The sequence below is a fragment of the Eurypyga helias genome, unplaced genomic scaffold, assembly GCF_000690775.1.
Source record: "Eurypyga helias isolate BGI_N326 unplaced genomic scaffold, ASM69077v1 scaffold6844, whole genome shotgun sequence".
Taxonomy (NCBI): Eukaryota; Metazoa; Chordata; class Aves; order Eurypygiformes; family Eurypygidae; genus Eurypyga; species Eurypyga helias.
In genome coordinates, this window is record NW_010245538.1 from 41196 (window position 1) to 56361 (window position 15166).

At 46.2% G+C, this 15166-nt stretch overlaps 1 protein-coding gene across 2 annotated transcripts in view; it reads left to right on the forward strand.

The window, feature by feature from the left end:
- The window catches only part of TOM1L2 (target of myb1-like 2 (chicken)), a 53902-nt gene that overhangs the window by 24042 nt on the left and 14694 nt on the right, over positions 1-15166 (forward strand). Inside the window, exons 5-12 of one of the 2 annotated variants that reach the window (XM_010150099.1) lie at positions 2931-3065; positions 4041-4199; positions 4898-5014; positions 7600-7733; positions 10146-10194; positions 10972-11095; positions 12525-12642; positions 14544-14619. In XM_010150099.1, the coding sequence (XP_010148401.1) occupies positions 2931-3065; positions 4041-4199; positions 4898-5014; positions 7600-7733; positions 10146-10194; positions 10972-11095; positions 12525-12642; positions 14544-14619 (912 nt within the window). The remainder of the gene's footprint in view (positions 1-2930; positions 3066-4040; positions 4200-4897; positions 5015-7599; positions 7734-10145; positions 10195-10971; positions 11096-12524; positions 12643-14543; positions 14620-15166) is intronic. The other variant, XM_010150101.1, reaches the window with a different exon arrangement.

Consider the following 15166-nt stretch of genomic DNA (forward strand, 5'->3'; position numbering starts at 1 on the left):
AGCAGAGCTTTATCTGAGCAGCCTTAGTGCAGCAGAGCTAAAGCCTGGCTCTGGGTACCAAATGCCTTTCGGTATAAAAAGCAGAAGAATTATGAAAGTTGCCTGTGGGTGGGTTCTGTTAGTGTCTTTAGCTGGAGGTGGCAGGGGACTTTGTTTTCCAGATTGCCTGACAAGTTTGGAAAAATGGTGGCAGTCACCCATCTCGGCTGCCCAAAATACCCCGGACGTCACGGCCACTTCACCCAGCTTAGGCTTGACTCTTCAGAGCTCCCTGCAGTTGGAGTTAACTCCGGGCTGAGCTCTTCTCAGCTCTGCTCCACTGACGTTACATTTCTCCCCTTCTCTAGGCTTTTTACAATTTGATATCAGGGAATTAATAAGAAGAGAAATGAGAGGATTAATAGCACAGTCTTAGAGGCATGGAAAAAAGCTGTGCAAACAGCACATGTCTTCAGCCATACAGCTGTTGGGCCTTTCCGCAGCACGGGTAGATAAAGCTGCCTTCCAATTTCTTATCTAGAGACGTGACTGGTTTGAGATGTCGGGCATCTTGTGTCTCACTTTCTCACCCTGTTTCCCATGAATTAGCATGTATTCCATACTGCTTACCCTTCCTTCCTCACCTTGCTAAAAGGCCTTGGAAGTATTCCTTAGTGCTGTCTCTCCAGTGAGAGCTTGCATATCACCTCAGAGCTCACGCCACCTTGCTGCCCAGTACCCTGAACACTGTCAAGATGAAGCATGGGGGCACTTTTAGTGGCACAGCAAATTCTTGTGAGGGTCAGTGTGTTCAAACATGCCTGACACTGGAAAAATTGTCTTGTGATGGTCACTGATGGAGGGGCCAGATTTGCAGTGGAGTTGAATTAACCTGTGTGGGCACACTGAGGTGCAAGTGGGATTTATACAGCAGCATCCTTAAGTATCTACCTTTGATAGTGTGGCCCAGAGTCCGAGGAGATCTGAATTCAATCTCACCTCTCTCATATGCTTGTTTGGACACTGAGCAAGTCTCCTAAGATCTGTGTGTCTTTCCCATTACTTTTTCCTAGTGGAATTGTAAGCTGTCCAGGACAGGGATTGTCTTACCATGTGCGTAGACAGCACTTAGGACAGCAGGGCCCAGTCCTGCTTGTGACCTCCAGGAGACACGCTGGTATCGCTAACGCTGCCAGCTCAGGCAGAAGAATACAAATTAAAGTGTCTCCTTTCTGCAGGGAAGAGAGTTGCAGAAGAGAGAATATATTAAAAGGGCAGAGTGCAAATGAAGTGAGTTCCCTGTCCTCAGGGCCCAGAACACAATCTATAGGAAGCCAGTGAAAGAGAGAGTGCGTTAGTACATCCTCCTGGGCCAACAAGCTTTGTTAGGGGTTGGGGGCAGCGACGCAGCCTCTAAGTTTCTTTTGAGTGATGATTAAGGACAGCATCCCTTGCCTCACGTTTTTCACTCTCACTTGCAAATGCAGCAGGGAACACCATTATGTAAAGCATCGTTTGGACGTCTTCTTGCAGAAAATGCAGAGAAAGCGCGAGGGTAGAGTTACTCGTGCAGTCAGCATCTCCATCAGAATTAGGGATGGTTTGGAAGGTCAGTTCCAGGGAAACAGGATGGCTCTTTGCAGTCAGAGCTGTTTTCTCTTGCTCACGTAGGGCTGTTTGGACTCGCACTGCATCAGAACAGTTGATGCAGTTAATTTACTCTTAACAAAGCTGAGAAGCAGACCCAGAATTGTTGGCTTGCAGCTGATAATGGGTTGTCTCCTGGGCATGTAGGGTAGGAAATGCTATGCCTTAGGAATGTAAGTTAAATATTACTTCTTATCTTGTTTCTCTGTCTTTCGATTTCTCTCCTCACAAATATAAAAAGTGGTTAAAACCAGCTTTTAAAGTAAAAAAAGTAAAAGAACCATTGTGAAAGTGATGACTAAATGAATTCAGTTCAGAGCCCACACACGCGTCTCACGGTGGTTCTGGATCCAGCACGCTGATGCTCTGCCTCACGTATGTGGGGGTTTGGGGAATGCTTCATTTTTAATGGAGTCATAATATTTCAATTTTTCCTTCCCCTAAGTTTTTAATACTTGGCTAATTTCCAGCAAAAGTGAAATGGGGTAGAGGCTTTCAAGATGTTACGCTCCTAGCAGCTTCATGAGTACAGGAGGCTGGCCAGCGAAGAGAAACGCTTTGTACTCCCACTGAAGGAAAAGCTGAAATGTGAATCGAAGCCTTTTTAGACACCAGAGAATTCATGCGGGAGAGAGATTATGAATGTTCTGGCTGTGGGAAATTCTCCCTTTAAGCTTGTTCTTTCTGACACACCGGGGTGTCTGAGTGTTGGATATGCTCTGTAAGAGCCCAGGCGTCATTAGTTCTGCTGCTCATGGGACTGCATGTTTCACAATATAACAGCCTCAGAAATTACCATTTTTATTTAAGTTTGGTCCGAATAAAATACTGAAGAAAACTTGACAGCTATGCGGGTTTTTTTCTTAGGCAACAAACGAGTGTGTTTCATAGAATAAATTGAGATTACCTCATATTATGGTATGACTTCATGAATTTTGCTTAGATCATTTTAATCTTTCTCCCAGACTTTCTCTGGTGGGTCCTTGCTCTTAGAATAGGCAAGAAAAGCTCAGCGTGCAATCCCTGCCAAGCAGAGGAGGTTGGAAGAGGTTTTCCTTTGCATTTTCAGGCGTTGATGATGTCACATAGCTACTGTGCACTGGGTTCCACTCTCTTTTATTTTTGAATAAAATGTGTACATGACTCTCTCAATAATATTTGCAGGATCTTTTAGACCAGGTCTAATGATTTGAGCTTCCCTCTGAAGCTGGAATACCTGAAAGCTTCTGTAGTCAGTATCTGAGGTCAGGGTGGAGCTGGAACTTCGTTTGAAAGGTTTATGGATAATCCCTCATGTTTTCCAGGCTTGGGCTGATGCCTTTCGAAGTAGCCCTGATTTAACTGGAGTAGTGCATATTTATGAAGAACTCAAGAGGAAAGGCATCGAGTTTCCCATGGCCGATCTTGATGCTCTGTCTCCAATACACACACCACAGAGGGTAAGCTGCAGCATTGCAATTCCAAGGGTATTTTCCCAGGATGTCTAAATAGTTGAATGACTACTCTTCTTTACCCTCCTGTTTCTCTGTATTTGGCTCATTTTCTCACTCCTAGAAGGACTTCTTTAATAGCGAAAGGGCATGTAGGAGAAGCATCATATGGCTGTGTTTGGCCGGCTGATAAGCTAATGGTGTCTCCTGCCTTGGGTCGAACATCCATCTGAGAAGAGAGTTTGGAGGAGGTTTCTACACTTGTCTCAGACCACAAAACCACCAGACAAATGCAACTGATTTATTCAGAGAGAGTCCAGCAGGATATATGATTGAGATTTGCTTCTTTTGCTCAGAAGTGTGGTTGTTTCTGTTGGTGGTAACCTGGAACCAAGGCCTGCCAGTCTTCTGAAGGTGTACAGAGTCCGACTCTGTCACTGTTCCCATGGTAACGTGAGGTCTTCACACCTCTGAAAAGTTAGGGCTGGTAAGTTGACAGAAGTGCTGCGAGGAGGTAACTTAATGATCACAGTTTCTGATTATTCACTCTGAAAACTGAAGTTAATGACTTTTTGAAGTGGTAAATGCAAGTGGTCAAAGACTGAAAGATTACAATTCTTGTACCAAGATTAACTAAATTCAGTATCTATGTATCACATCATCTTTTTTAAGCCTGCAACTTAATTCCTAGTTTAAAATAATTTAAGATTATTTCTCTTTGGCTCTTGGTTTTATTTTGCTTCTCTCTTGTCTTGTAAAGGTAAGTTGACTGAAACGCATGTGGGTTGGGTCAAAAGATACGGGCATGCATTTTTGTTGCAGCTGTCTGTTTATGGGCTGGCCTGCCAGCCCGTCCTCCTAACTGCACTGACCTTTTCCACAAGGTGCAATTACGTTCTATATTTGAGCGTATTTGGCCTGAGGTTGCTGACAAAGCAAGTGCTGTCACAATTCAGCTTTTGAACTGTCTTTCTGATGTGGCAGAGTGTTCCTGAAGTTGATCCTGCAGCAAATATGCACAATTCGCAGTCTCAGCAAAGGATGAGCACCAGTTCTTACTCCTCATCTTCTCCAACGGCGTATTCTGCTTCTCAGGCCCCGGCTCTGAATGTGACTGGTCCCATCACTGCTAATTCTGAACAGGTACTGGGATGAGGATTCTTTTGAGTGAGAGCCTTTCAGCAGGTCAGATTAGAAACTTGTTGTTGGAGGAACTTTCCTTTTAACTTTCTTGACTTGGATTGCCTCCTGGGTCTGGTTCAGCTTAATCTTTCCTCCTATTACACTGTAAAATCTAGGCTTTGATTTGTAGGTATGGCCTCCTAATGGCAGAGTTACAAAACCTCACAAGCTGATACACCAGCCCCCCCCTCCTTTAAAGGCACAGAAGGACTTGCAGATGCGGGCATTCTTTTCTACAGCGAGTGAAGTCTGCATCTGTAAGACTCTTGCAAATGCCCTTCTTTTCCCTCTGCAAAAATAATAACTTCAGAGCCAAAGTTCCTGCTCAAAATCTGTGCGTCTTTCCCCACGCTAGCGTGAGGCACGCGGGGTGTACTGCAGCCACGGTCTGTTTCCAATTGCTTCCCTTCCATACAAGCACAGCGCATCTGGGTTTGTGATGATAGTGAGTGGTTCTACACAGTTCTTTTTCTCTTCCTTTCTAAAATTCTCTCCTGGGTAAACCTTTTATCTTTGAGTTTTTTCCCCTGCTAGAATGTCTGGAGCCTCAGATAATCAAGTCAGACAGAACCAGAGGTATCACAAAGTCAGCTCTTGAAAAGGATCTGCTTAAACCAAAAGAACATGCAGTCTTTTGCTGTCTTTTTACCCCAATTTAGATTGCCCGGCTGCGCAGTGAACTGGATATTGTTCGTGGGAATACGAAAGTGATGTCTGAAATGCTGACAGAAATGGTACCTGGACAAGAGGATTCCTCAGACCTTGAGTTACTCCAGGTAACAGTTTCCTAGGAAATATAATTGTGATCCTTTCTGTGCTTGAGTTTCTCTGGGGGGTGTGGGTTTTGTTCGCTGCTTCGGTTTGCTTGTGTTACAAAATTAATGTGGACTGCGCTTGATCCCAGCTAGTCTCATCACTTGATGTTCTTCATCTGCTAAAGTTTCCAGTGAGAAGAATTTCCTGACTTCTCTGGAAACTACTTCTGTTGCTTTCTACCAGAAATTTTCCCCGATGTTGAATATAAGGTCTCCCTTACCACAAAGCAGCTTAAAATTGTGATAGGCTCTGTAAGCCCTGAGCATTTCTGTTTCTCTTACATCCTCCGTCCTCAGTCGTACAGTGTCGAAATATTCCTGGTCGCTGTGCAGGAAAACAACAGCTGGGCTAAATATTGCCAAGGGTCTGTGCATTCTCCACCACTCAATCACATGTATGAACTGATTGTCTTCCCAGATGATGTGCTGTAGCTTTACTGAAGGCGGTGGCTTAAGGCGGTTGAAGTTTCATTCTGTCTGGAGGGTTAGACTGGGCTTTCTGTGAAAAAGAAGAGTTTTCTTTGGCTGAAGTGTCTCAATTTAGTGCAGCATTCATTATCTCAAAAGGGAAAACGGTATAAATTGAGCTCATGTCTCAGGCTTCAGACCTGTTTCCCCAGGCCGGTGCTGGCGGGGTGGCCTTTTGGCTGAGGAAAGTAGTACAGTACCACGTGCAACGCAGATGAGGAATGCTGCGATCTGGATCCCAGTTGCGGCCCTTACCGTGGTATTTTCCTTTCCACAGCAGGGAGGATGGGCTCCCACAGCAGTATGTTTGGAGGAAGGCAGGGAGTTGCTCGCTGTGATACATCTGAGTTTGAAATCCATCCAGACTCTGGTCTCTCCAAGGCAGCAGTATTGTGTGTTTGTCTCGGAGCCATCGTGGCAGCTGATGAGAGGCTTTGCAATAAAGAGCCTTTCGGTTACTGCCCATTTGGGTCGGACTGCTCAAAACAAAAGACGCTTACAGGAAACCACGACAGCGCAGAACAGTTTGGTTACGTTCAGAAAGAACTACTAACATCTTGACAGTGTAACCTTACAGCGTAGCTTTAAGGTGAAAGAACTTGATCATAAAACAGAGTGACAGCAACGCTTCTTTATTCCAACTGGTTCCCTTCCTTGACTGATGCATCCTAAATCGGAATCACAGAGCTGGGGAGAACCTGGTTTTGATCACAAAGGATGGTTAGTCTTTTGAAAGCGGGGATCCGGGTGCTGCGTGCAAGGTCTCCTTGCTTTGAGGTTTATATAGCCCTCCTCCTTAAATAATTCCTGACATTTTCTCCAACGATCAAATGTAAACAGCTTGCTAGAGAGCCAGCTCTGAGCAGAATAGATAGGTACTGTCAGCCCTCTCGGAAAAGCAGCAAACAAACCTCTGAAATGTCACAATCTGCTTCTAAAGTGATGGGATCAAAACTGACATTGGAGAACGCATTCCTCAAGCTGTTAAGGCAGCTGGATTGCACTAGGTGAAATTTATCCAGAGCTTAGGATGTCAGACCCAGCAAGGAAAACAAACACATTTTTGCTTTCATCCCGAAGGTTGTGTACCAACAAGTCATCCTTGTTTAGTGCTGAATTTTTGCTGTGAAGTGGAGCTGGGAGGGGGCAGGAGATGACAGAGGGACATGCTTTAGTTGAAATGTCAGTGCTTATTGAAGTAAAACCGTGGGCCTAATCAGTGGCGCCGTGCCATATGTCACGTTTCTTCTTGCAGTTCCTCCTCAACAGGCCGGTTTTGACCTTTTGGTCTTGAGGCCTTTCAGGAGTGCAGAATTCTGCTAAGTAATTGGTGATGGAAGAGATGTCCTGGAAGCACAAGAACTCCTGGTTTAGGCAAACTCAAATCCCGATTTCTTGGCGGAGAGACTTCTAAAATAAATGCCCTTAGTCTATGTTCTTTAAAACCTCCTGAAACTCCCCGCTGCCTTTGTGCAGTCTCTCCCTGTGGGCTCGCTCGGTTGAAGGGAACGTTTCTGTGTGCAGTACTGCAGTGTGTGTGGAGTGCTCATCTTTCCCTGCTCCTTGTTTTGTGTTCACCCTCATGTCCTCAGTAGTGGGTCAGTTGTGTGTCCCCAACTCTTCTCTTCCTAGCACACACTTAGCTACCTGTGGTAGCCCTGATGGTCTGCTTTTCCCCACTTGTTCCACTACGTGCATCTCTCAGTTTTTAAGGATGATGTTGCCAAAAAGAGCAGATTGAATTTTCCTTGAAAGCTCTCTTCTGGAAACCTGTTGTATTAACATGTTTAATTCTTAAAACAGATCACTAAAATACAGTTATTTATTTTCTGAAGTGCTCAGAGTTAAAGAAGAATCAGGTTGTTGAATTGTAAATAAGCTCTCAAGGTTTTATGCCATCATCTCTTGAAGGGCATGTTTGATTAGATGTGCTTTTGGGTGACATTTAATCATGCAAAGATAGACTTGTCTTGGTGTTTCTCAGCTGGGGGATATGTTTGGCTGTGAAGAGAGCTCGACTAAATCTACTTACTGCTGGCTGCTTATGGGAACACATGTGCGCGGTGCATTCCTCCTAGGAGCTGAACCGAACCTGTAGAGCGATGCAGCAGAGGATCGTGGAGCTTATCTCACGAGTGTCCAATGAAGAAGTCACAGAGGAATTGCTGCACGTGAATGACGATTTAAATAACGTCTTTCTCCGATACGAAAGGTGGGTGCCTTTTCCATCAGCTGTTTACGTTTGTCCTGGGTTTTCACTCAGGTGTAAAATAGAACAGTTGACAAGAGTTGGCCCTGTGGGCCAGTGGTCCAACGTAACAAAATGCAGAGACCCAAACCACAGACAACATTTACAAAGTCTTTTTCTGGCCTCTTCCCGTAACATTCCTGTTTCAGTTGTTTCCTTTAATACTCTGATTTGGGTGGGTTTTTTTGTCCTACCCATTGAATATTTGTGGGGAATGTCCATAAAACGCAGAGCGACCTTGTGCAAAACCCTCTGAACTAGCAAAGACTCGAGTCTACGATTCCCCGTTGAGTGGTACGGTACAGCTGTACAGACTTGGGCCTGAAAATAGCACAGCCACTCGCTGCTTGCTGGCTTGGGCTCTGCGCAAACGCTTCTGCTGCCTCCTGGCTTAGGGAGGCTCCCGTGAGCCCACTCCGTCTTCTGATCTCCGAGCTCTCCAGTTCCAGTATGGATGCGAGGGGAGCTGAGGTGGGTGTGACTTTCACGCGCGTAAGGGTTTCGGGTTGAAGTAACGCTTAGAATCTTTTAAAAGGCCCATCTTGGCGCAGAGCTGAGGTTTTTGAAGAGGTGGTCTGTGGGAATCGTCCCCAGGGGTGGGACTTGGGCCGTAGGACTTTGGACGTGTTAGACAAAGGCGCTGTCAGCCACATCTGCTGCAGTAGGTGACACGTGATAGGGCAGTCTTGGGAAAGTTTAATCTTCCCCTTAATGACAGGCCTGGGGAGTGAGGCACTGAAGAGTACCCTTTGTTCCTTGCTCTTACCACACTCTTTGTTTCTCAAGCCTTTAAAAATAAATTAGACTCTAGATCTGTGAATCTGTGCTGTCACGGCGAAGGCTGGAAAGAAGGCTCAGTGGCCTCGATTTTTGTCTTTGATTTAGTTGTTCAGAGGAGAGCGGGGCAAACTTTGAAACAGCTGCTGGCTTTTTATGTGAAATGGTATGTGTTTCATGCTCGGGCATGATTCTACAAGTGGCAGAGTGTAACTGCCACTAAGGCTTAGTCTGGTCAGCCTTCATATTTTTTCTGTTTTCCTCCATCTGCGGCTTTGCTGGCTGAGGGTAATGTATTCATAGTCGTTACACGCTGACAGGCGAGCTGGGTGATGTTAGCCAGCTCTCTGGCGCAGAATAACTGCACTGGTCTGAGCCTTTCAGTAAATTCCACTTCCTCCTCTGCTATTCCAAGGTTCATCCCGCTGATTCCTACTCTGGGTACCAGCTCTGCCAGTGACTCAGGCAGGAGCTCTGCCCTTTGCTGTCAAGCTTTGGGTGTAAACGAACGTGTGGTTCTTGGTGAGAAAGATGAGGTGGGAGGTGTCTTAGGTTTCCAGCTAAGGGAGCTGGATTTCCAGTAATAGTAAACACCCACGGTTTCCCAAAATTGAAATTTGGGCCTGAATTTGGGTTTGCTGTCTTTTAAGTCTGCGTTTTCCTCTGTTACATTAAAAAAACATTTTAGGTTGCTTGAGATTTCCTGTTGTGTTTTGTCCATCTGGGAGAAAACCCACAGGATTATATGAATATTACGTGTTTTTTTATTGAAAAGAGAGGTTACATGTGAAACTGCTCTTAAATGAGGAAAAACAAACTTAGAGAAATCATGGTGTTTTTCCTTGTAAGGAAGGAGATCAGACTGGCCTCAGAGAGGCCTTGAGAGTGGGTAGTTCCCCCTACTTTTTTGAGCTTAGGAAAGCTGGGTTTAGGTTTGCAGCCCTAGTTGCACAACTGGTTGGTGAAGGAGCATAGAAGAGACCAGCTCTTGCCTAGCCAGCCTTCTTCCCCTAGGAACTAGGAGGATTTTTATCCAACATCATTACTTTTCACTCTTGGAAAGCACCAACCCATTTGAACATAGGCCCTGATGGTCTTTGAGCTGACCCACTTCTAAGAACTGAATCTGCCCGGTGTTTCTCCTGCCCTGTGCTGGGCTATGCTGGCATGCACACGGCTTCTCATTTACATGGATTGCAGCAAGAGGGAGCTGTTAAGTGGGAGTAAGACTTGCTGTGGTGCTCAGCTGATTTAGCCTGGGAGCATCAATCTTGCGGCAGTTCCTCCTGTCCCTCGGCTAACAGAATAGTCTATCACGCAGCACTTAATGAAAAAAACAACCTGAGACAAATCCTACAGTGTCTTTCAGGCATGTGTGTGCTGCAAGATCGCATTAGTCAACTTAATATCCACATTTGCCAAGAATGGAACTTCTGCAACTCTCCTCCCTTTGCCCTGGCTTGGAGTTAAAGCTTTCAGGGTACCCTGTTGAAACAACAGTGGCAATGACTTTATAATAAACTTGTGGGTTTCGTTGTTTACTGGTGTCTTTGGTAGTCCATGTTGAGGTTTTTGATTTGTTTTGTTTTTTCTAAGCAGATTTGAACGATACAGATCGGGACGTTCAACACAAAATGCCAGCAATGGCGTAAGTACCTGAGCCCGTGCTTTACATCAGCAGCTGCACCACCCGAGCAGTGCTACTGTCACTGGTACCAGACTTTTTATCTGTCCAGCCCTGTGTCCTGCCTGTCGTGGCTAATAGTGGGTACCAGGAGAAGAGCAGAAGAATATGGCAAAGCTCAAGTGACAACTTTTAGCTCAGGAAGACGCTGCACTAAAACATCTCTGTGTTTACAATCCCTGATGGATTTTCTTTACTCTACTAGCTTTTTTGATTGCTTTTCAGTCCGTGCAGACTTTAGGCATTCACAGTGTCCTTAAGCAGTGAATTCCACCGTTTCAGTACACATTTTTACATATTTATATGTGTATCTGTAATAAATAGGTTGTTTACATTTGAACGAGTCACTTAATGATTTTTATTTGACCCGCCTGATTCTTCTTCACTCTGTCTTACAATACTGCTGTTCAGATTCATTTTCTTAATGCCACTCATAACTTTAGGAACCTCTTGCAACAGTCCCTTTCCAAGCTGAAGAGTTACAGTTCTAATTACTCTTTCAATGAAAAACTATTTTATAATTGTTTTCTAGTGTTCAGGATCTGAGTTCATGAGTATTTTTGGTGGCTGACCCTTTTTATTCTGCTCTCATCACCACAGTACGCAAGACACTGCTCCATTTGGCAGTATGCAGGAGAGCTTTTTAAGAAGCACCCATTATTTTTTGGTGTTTAATGGTGTTTAATTGCAAAAAGAAACCTCAGGCATGTGTAACTTGCTGTGTTTTTTGCATCCCAACAGGTACTGAATGAGGTGACAGAAGATAACTTAATAGATTTGGGTCCTGGCTCTCCAGCTGTAGTGAGCCCAATGGTCGGAAACTCCGCACCCCCGTCTTCGCTCTCTTCGCAGCTTGCAGGGCTTGGTGAGTACCTGACTGAAACACTGCTGGTGCACATGAGGCTGGGGTGCAGGCACTTCTTCAAGCCTGAGCAGTCTGTGGGTCTTGAACAGCATGTGGGAGCTGCTAGGTAATGCAGGTGTGTGACTGCGGGAGCTGAGCTCCCTCTGACCGACCTGAACGCCTGCTACAAGCTCTCATCGCACTGGGCTGTTGGGATTTACAAGGAGCCATTTTTCACTTGGGGGTCAGGGAGTTTCTGCGTGTAGCCTTTGGCAGGTTTGAGGGTGTGGCTTACAGGATGAGGAAGGCTTTCCCACCCCCCTGCCCTGTAGCACTCTGTAAGTGGGAACCAGCCTGGCACAACGGGAGGGATTTATTAACCAATGGAAAGGTAAAACTTGTACTACTACTTTGATTTCTGCTTAGGTATAGCACTTCAGTCTGGTGAATATTCCTGATTCCCCTTCTACAAATAATGCTTGAAATCTTTGGATGAAAGGGTTTATGAAACTGTTAGACGTTTTACATCAAATCAAACCAAAGATTGCTTGATAGGATCACTTGATTTGACCGAAGGTTCTCCACCTCTTTCAGCACTGTGCCAGTATCATATCACTTGTTTGGAAACTGTTGGTTTCACAGTCAATAGCGGAGAGACAACATTGTGGAGAAAACTAGTATCCAAGCCCAAAATTTTGGCCCATGTTAGTGAGTAGTAAATACCTCAGGATGAGATTGGCAGCAGATGCACACCAATTCCCAAATGCTGGCTTTTCGATGGAGGAGCACTTATGGCGTGGTGTTTCGTGGAGGTGTAAGACAATCTCCTACGTTTGTCTTTTAAGAAATGGATGATCAGCAGCCGCCAGCTTCTTCGGGACAGAACTGTGCTCTGTGCTGCAACTGATAACTAGATATTAACTAGCCCCTCTGCCATGGGGACAGGCTGAGAGAGTTGAGGGTGTTCAACCTGGAGAAGAGAAGGCTCCGGGGAGACCTTATTGCACCTTCCAGTGCCGGGAGGGCTACAAGAAAGCTGGGAGGGACTTTTCCCAAGGGCCTGGAGTGACAGGACAAGGGGTAACGGGTTTAAACAGAAAGAGGGAGATGGAGATTGGACATCAGGAGGAAATTCTTCCCAGAGAGGGTGGGGAGCACTGCGACAGGTTGCCCAGAGAAGCTGTGGATGCCCCATCCCTGGAAGTGTCCAAGGCCAGGCTGGATGAGGCTGGGAGCAACCTGGTCTAGTGGAAGGTGTCCCAGCCCATGGCAGGGGGTGGGAGTGGGTGGGCTTTAAGGTCCCTTCCAACCCAAACCAGTCTGTGATTCCATGATATCCATAGCTGTCCTGCATTGTTAACAACTTCTTCTGTAACCTCCGTGTCATGGCAGTGCTGCTTGCACATGCTTTTCTATTTCATCAGTTTTCTTTTTTTGCCTCCGGTTTCAGACCTGGGTACCAACAGCGTCAGTGGCACGCTCAGCTCTCTACAACACTGTAATCCTCGTGACGACTTCGACATGTTTGCACAGACGAGAGGCAGTTCCTTGGCTGAGCAGCGAAAGAAGTATGTTGGAGTTTGTCTTTAGCACTGAGTCACAACATGGCTGTTTTCTTAAGGGCATGAATCTGAAACTCCTTGACTTCCTTCCAGACTTAAAAAGTTGTTTGGGTGTATGGTTTTGTGCTTTTCACCCAATCCCTGTCCTGTTGGTCGTTATTAGTATGAGCAAGCGGAGAAGTTCCTTCTGCTGGGCAGAGCAGAGTGGCTGAGTAACGTTATTTGACTATCTCAGTCTGTGAGCTCACTGGAAACTTGGAGATGAACTTGCCTTTACTTCTGCAGATGCTTCCTCTCATAAAGGCTTCTCATCCCATGCACCCAGCCGGTGCCTGAGATACAGGAGCGTAAGGGTCCTTCACCGCAAGGTTGTGGATGTGCTTTGGTGACTGAATTACTGTCATCAAGGGCTTCAAACAGAATTACCATCCAGTTATACTCTGCCTTTGGCCCAGCAGTCAGACTCTTGCAGGCTGTCAAGGCAGTGTAGCCTGCCCAGCTGCCATGCTATCCCTAATTTGTTTATATGCATAGGGCTTGCATCTCTAGAGCTGCAAATCAGGCACTTTCAAGGGCATGTAACAGGTCTAATTATTTTAATGTAAAATAAATCTATGCACTTATTAAGAAATCCTTTTGATCCCTGTCAAGTGAGATTCAGTAAAAGACACACTCAGGTATTTTTCTTCCATATATTATTTCCTGCCGCCTTCTGGTTTCAGACTATAGAGGGTGTCGTGGCTGTCAGCAGTCAGAACATCATCAGTATCTTGTCTCAAACTAAGAAATGTCCTTAAAACACTTTAGCTCAGACCTTAGCAGATTATCAAAAACTTGCCAGCTCTGGCAAACGTAGGCCAGCAAATTTACCAAGATCTTTTATTTGTGGTTATCCAGATAGTATCTGCTGTAGTATCAGTGTTGGGAAGACGTGCTCTGTTGTAGAGGCGTATGCTTCCACCGGAGATTTCAGGCTGAGCGCCCTAACGTACAGTCAGAAAGGAGATGCGCTGCAGGGAGATCTAAAGGACGTCCCTCTGTCTGTTGTGCTAAATGAAGCACGAAACTTCTCTTCCCACACTGCACCTCTATCTCCTTCTGTCAGCTGATGGAACAAGGAGCACGCATCAGTCCTGGATTTCACAAGGGAGGATTGCTGTATCCTCCTTGGGTTGTGTGCTGTGTAAGTGGGGCAGCAGTGAAGATGTGAGGGTGGCTTGTCCTGGTGTGTGGGTGAGAGCCTCAGGGTGCTGTGCTGGGAGCTTGGGAGAAGCCAGCACGCCGGAGAAGCTACACTCCTCGTGCTCTGACACACAGCTCCTCCCAGGAGCTGATTTATGGGCAGGTGTTGGCATCTGCCTCAGCTCCTGGTTCACCACTGCGCTCTGAGAAAAGATGCCATTGCCTCTGTCACCTGACTGCCACACGTCCATTTTGCAGAGCAACTTGAGGCTTTTTAAAAACCCAACCCGTCAAGAGTGTCTGTCTTTGTACGCTTCACTGTAGTTGATCAGTTATGTTCCATCTGTCTTTGAGTCTCCCCCTGACTCCCCACACACACGCAGCAAGTCCAGGCTTCCAAATGTCTTCAGAGCTCTGCAAAACGTAATGTGTAATCGGGCCTCTTTCAGAGTGCTCTGCTAGCTCTGGGACAGGCTTGTGCTGCCTCGTAACCTGGTTGGGTGCCTTTCATAAGGCCAGTCTTACTCGTTTTGCTTCAAGATGCTTACTGAATCAGATGGAGGGTCTTTAGACAGAGCACACTCTCTGCCTGCCGTTCACTCCAAGTCCTGCTAAAAGAAGAGTGTGCTTTCTGATTTCCCGGGGAGTAAATCCGCGTCGCAAGTGCGTTCTGCATGGGTGACTGCTGCACTTTTTTAGTTCCGTGGTTTGTTCCTTTCTTGCAGCGTGACCTACGAGGATCCGCAGGCTGTCAAAGGACTGGCGTCGGCCCTGGATGTCCGGAAACAGAACACGGGAGGGGTAGGTCGTTGCTCTGTGGTTTCTTACCCGAAGCCTCGCGTGGAATCCAAGCTGTAGGCAGCTGCTTTGACCGAGACTCCTCATTCTGTATTCCAGGGACAGGCTGGTACTGGCTATTCTGAAATTGATATCTAGGAGCAAGTACTTGCTCAGTAATGTTCCCTAAAGAGCTGCTACTTAGCACGCCAGCCTAAAAGACTTCAAAATCATAGTGGGTAAATTCTCCTGTGTTCTTGCAGCTTGCCTGGGGGGGTCTAGCTCTTTGACTGGAATCACTGCTGAAAAGAATAAGTGGGGAACGTCTTGTGAGTGCGCTGGTGTGCATTTGTTTGGTTTGCTTTTGCTTATGAAAGCTGATGCACTCTTAATCTACTGGTGCATGGGTACATGAGCGAGTTACAGGGAGAGAAATCAAGCAGATTTTACCGCTTGACATGCCCTGCCATAGCTGCCCTCGCACACGGTGGGTTCTGTGGGTCCCGGGGAAGGCTCCTGCTATCTTGCGTGGGCAGAGAGGCCCATGCCTGTCACCTCGCAGCAGCTGATG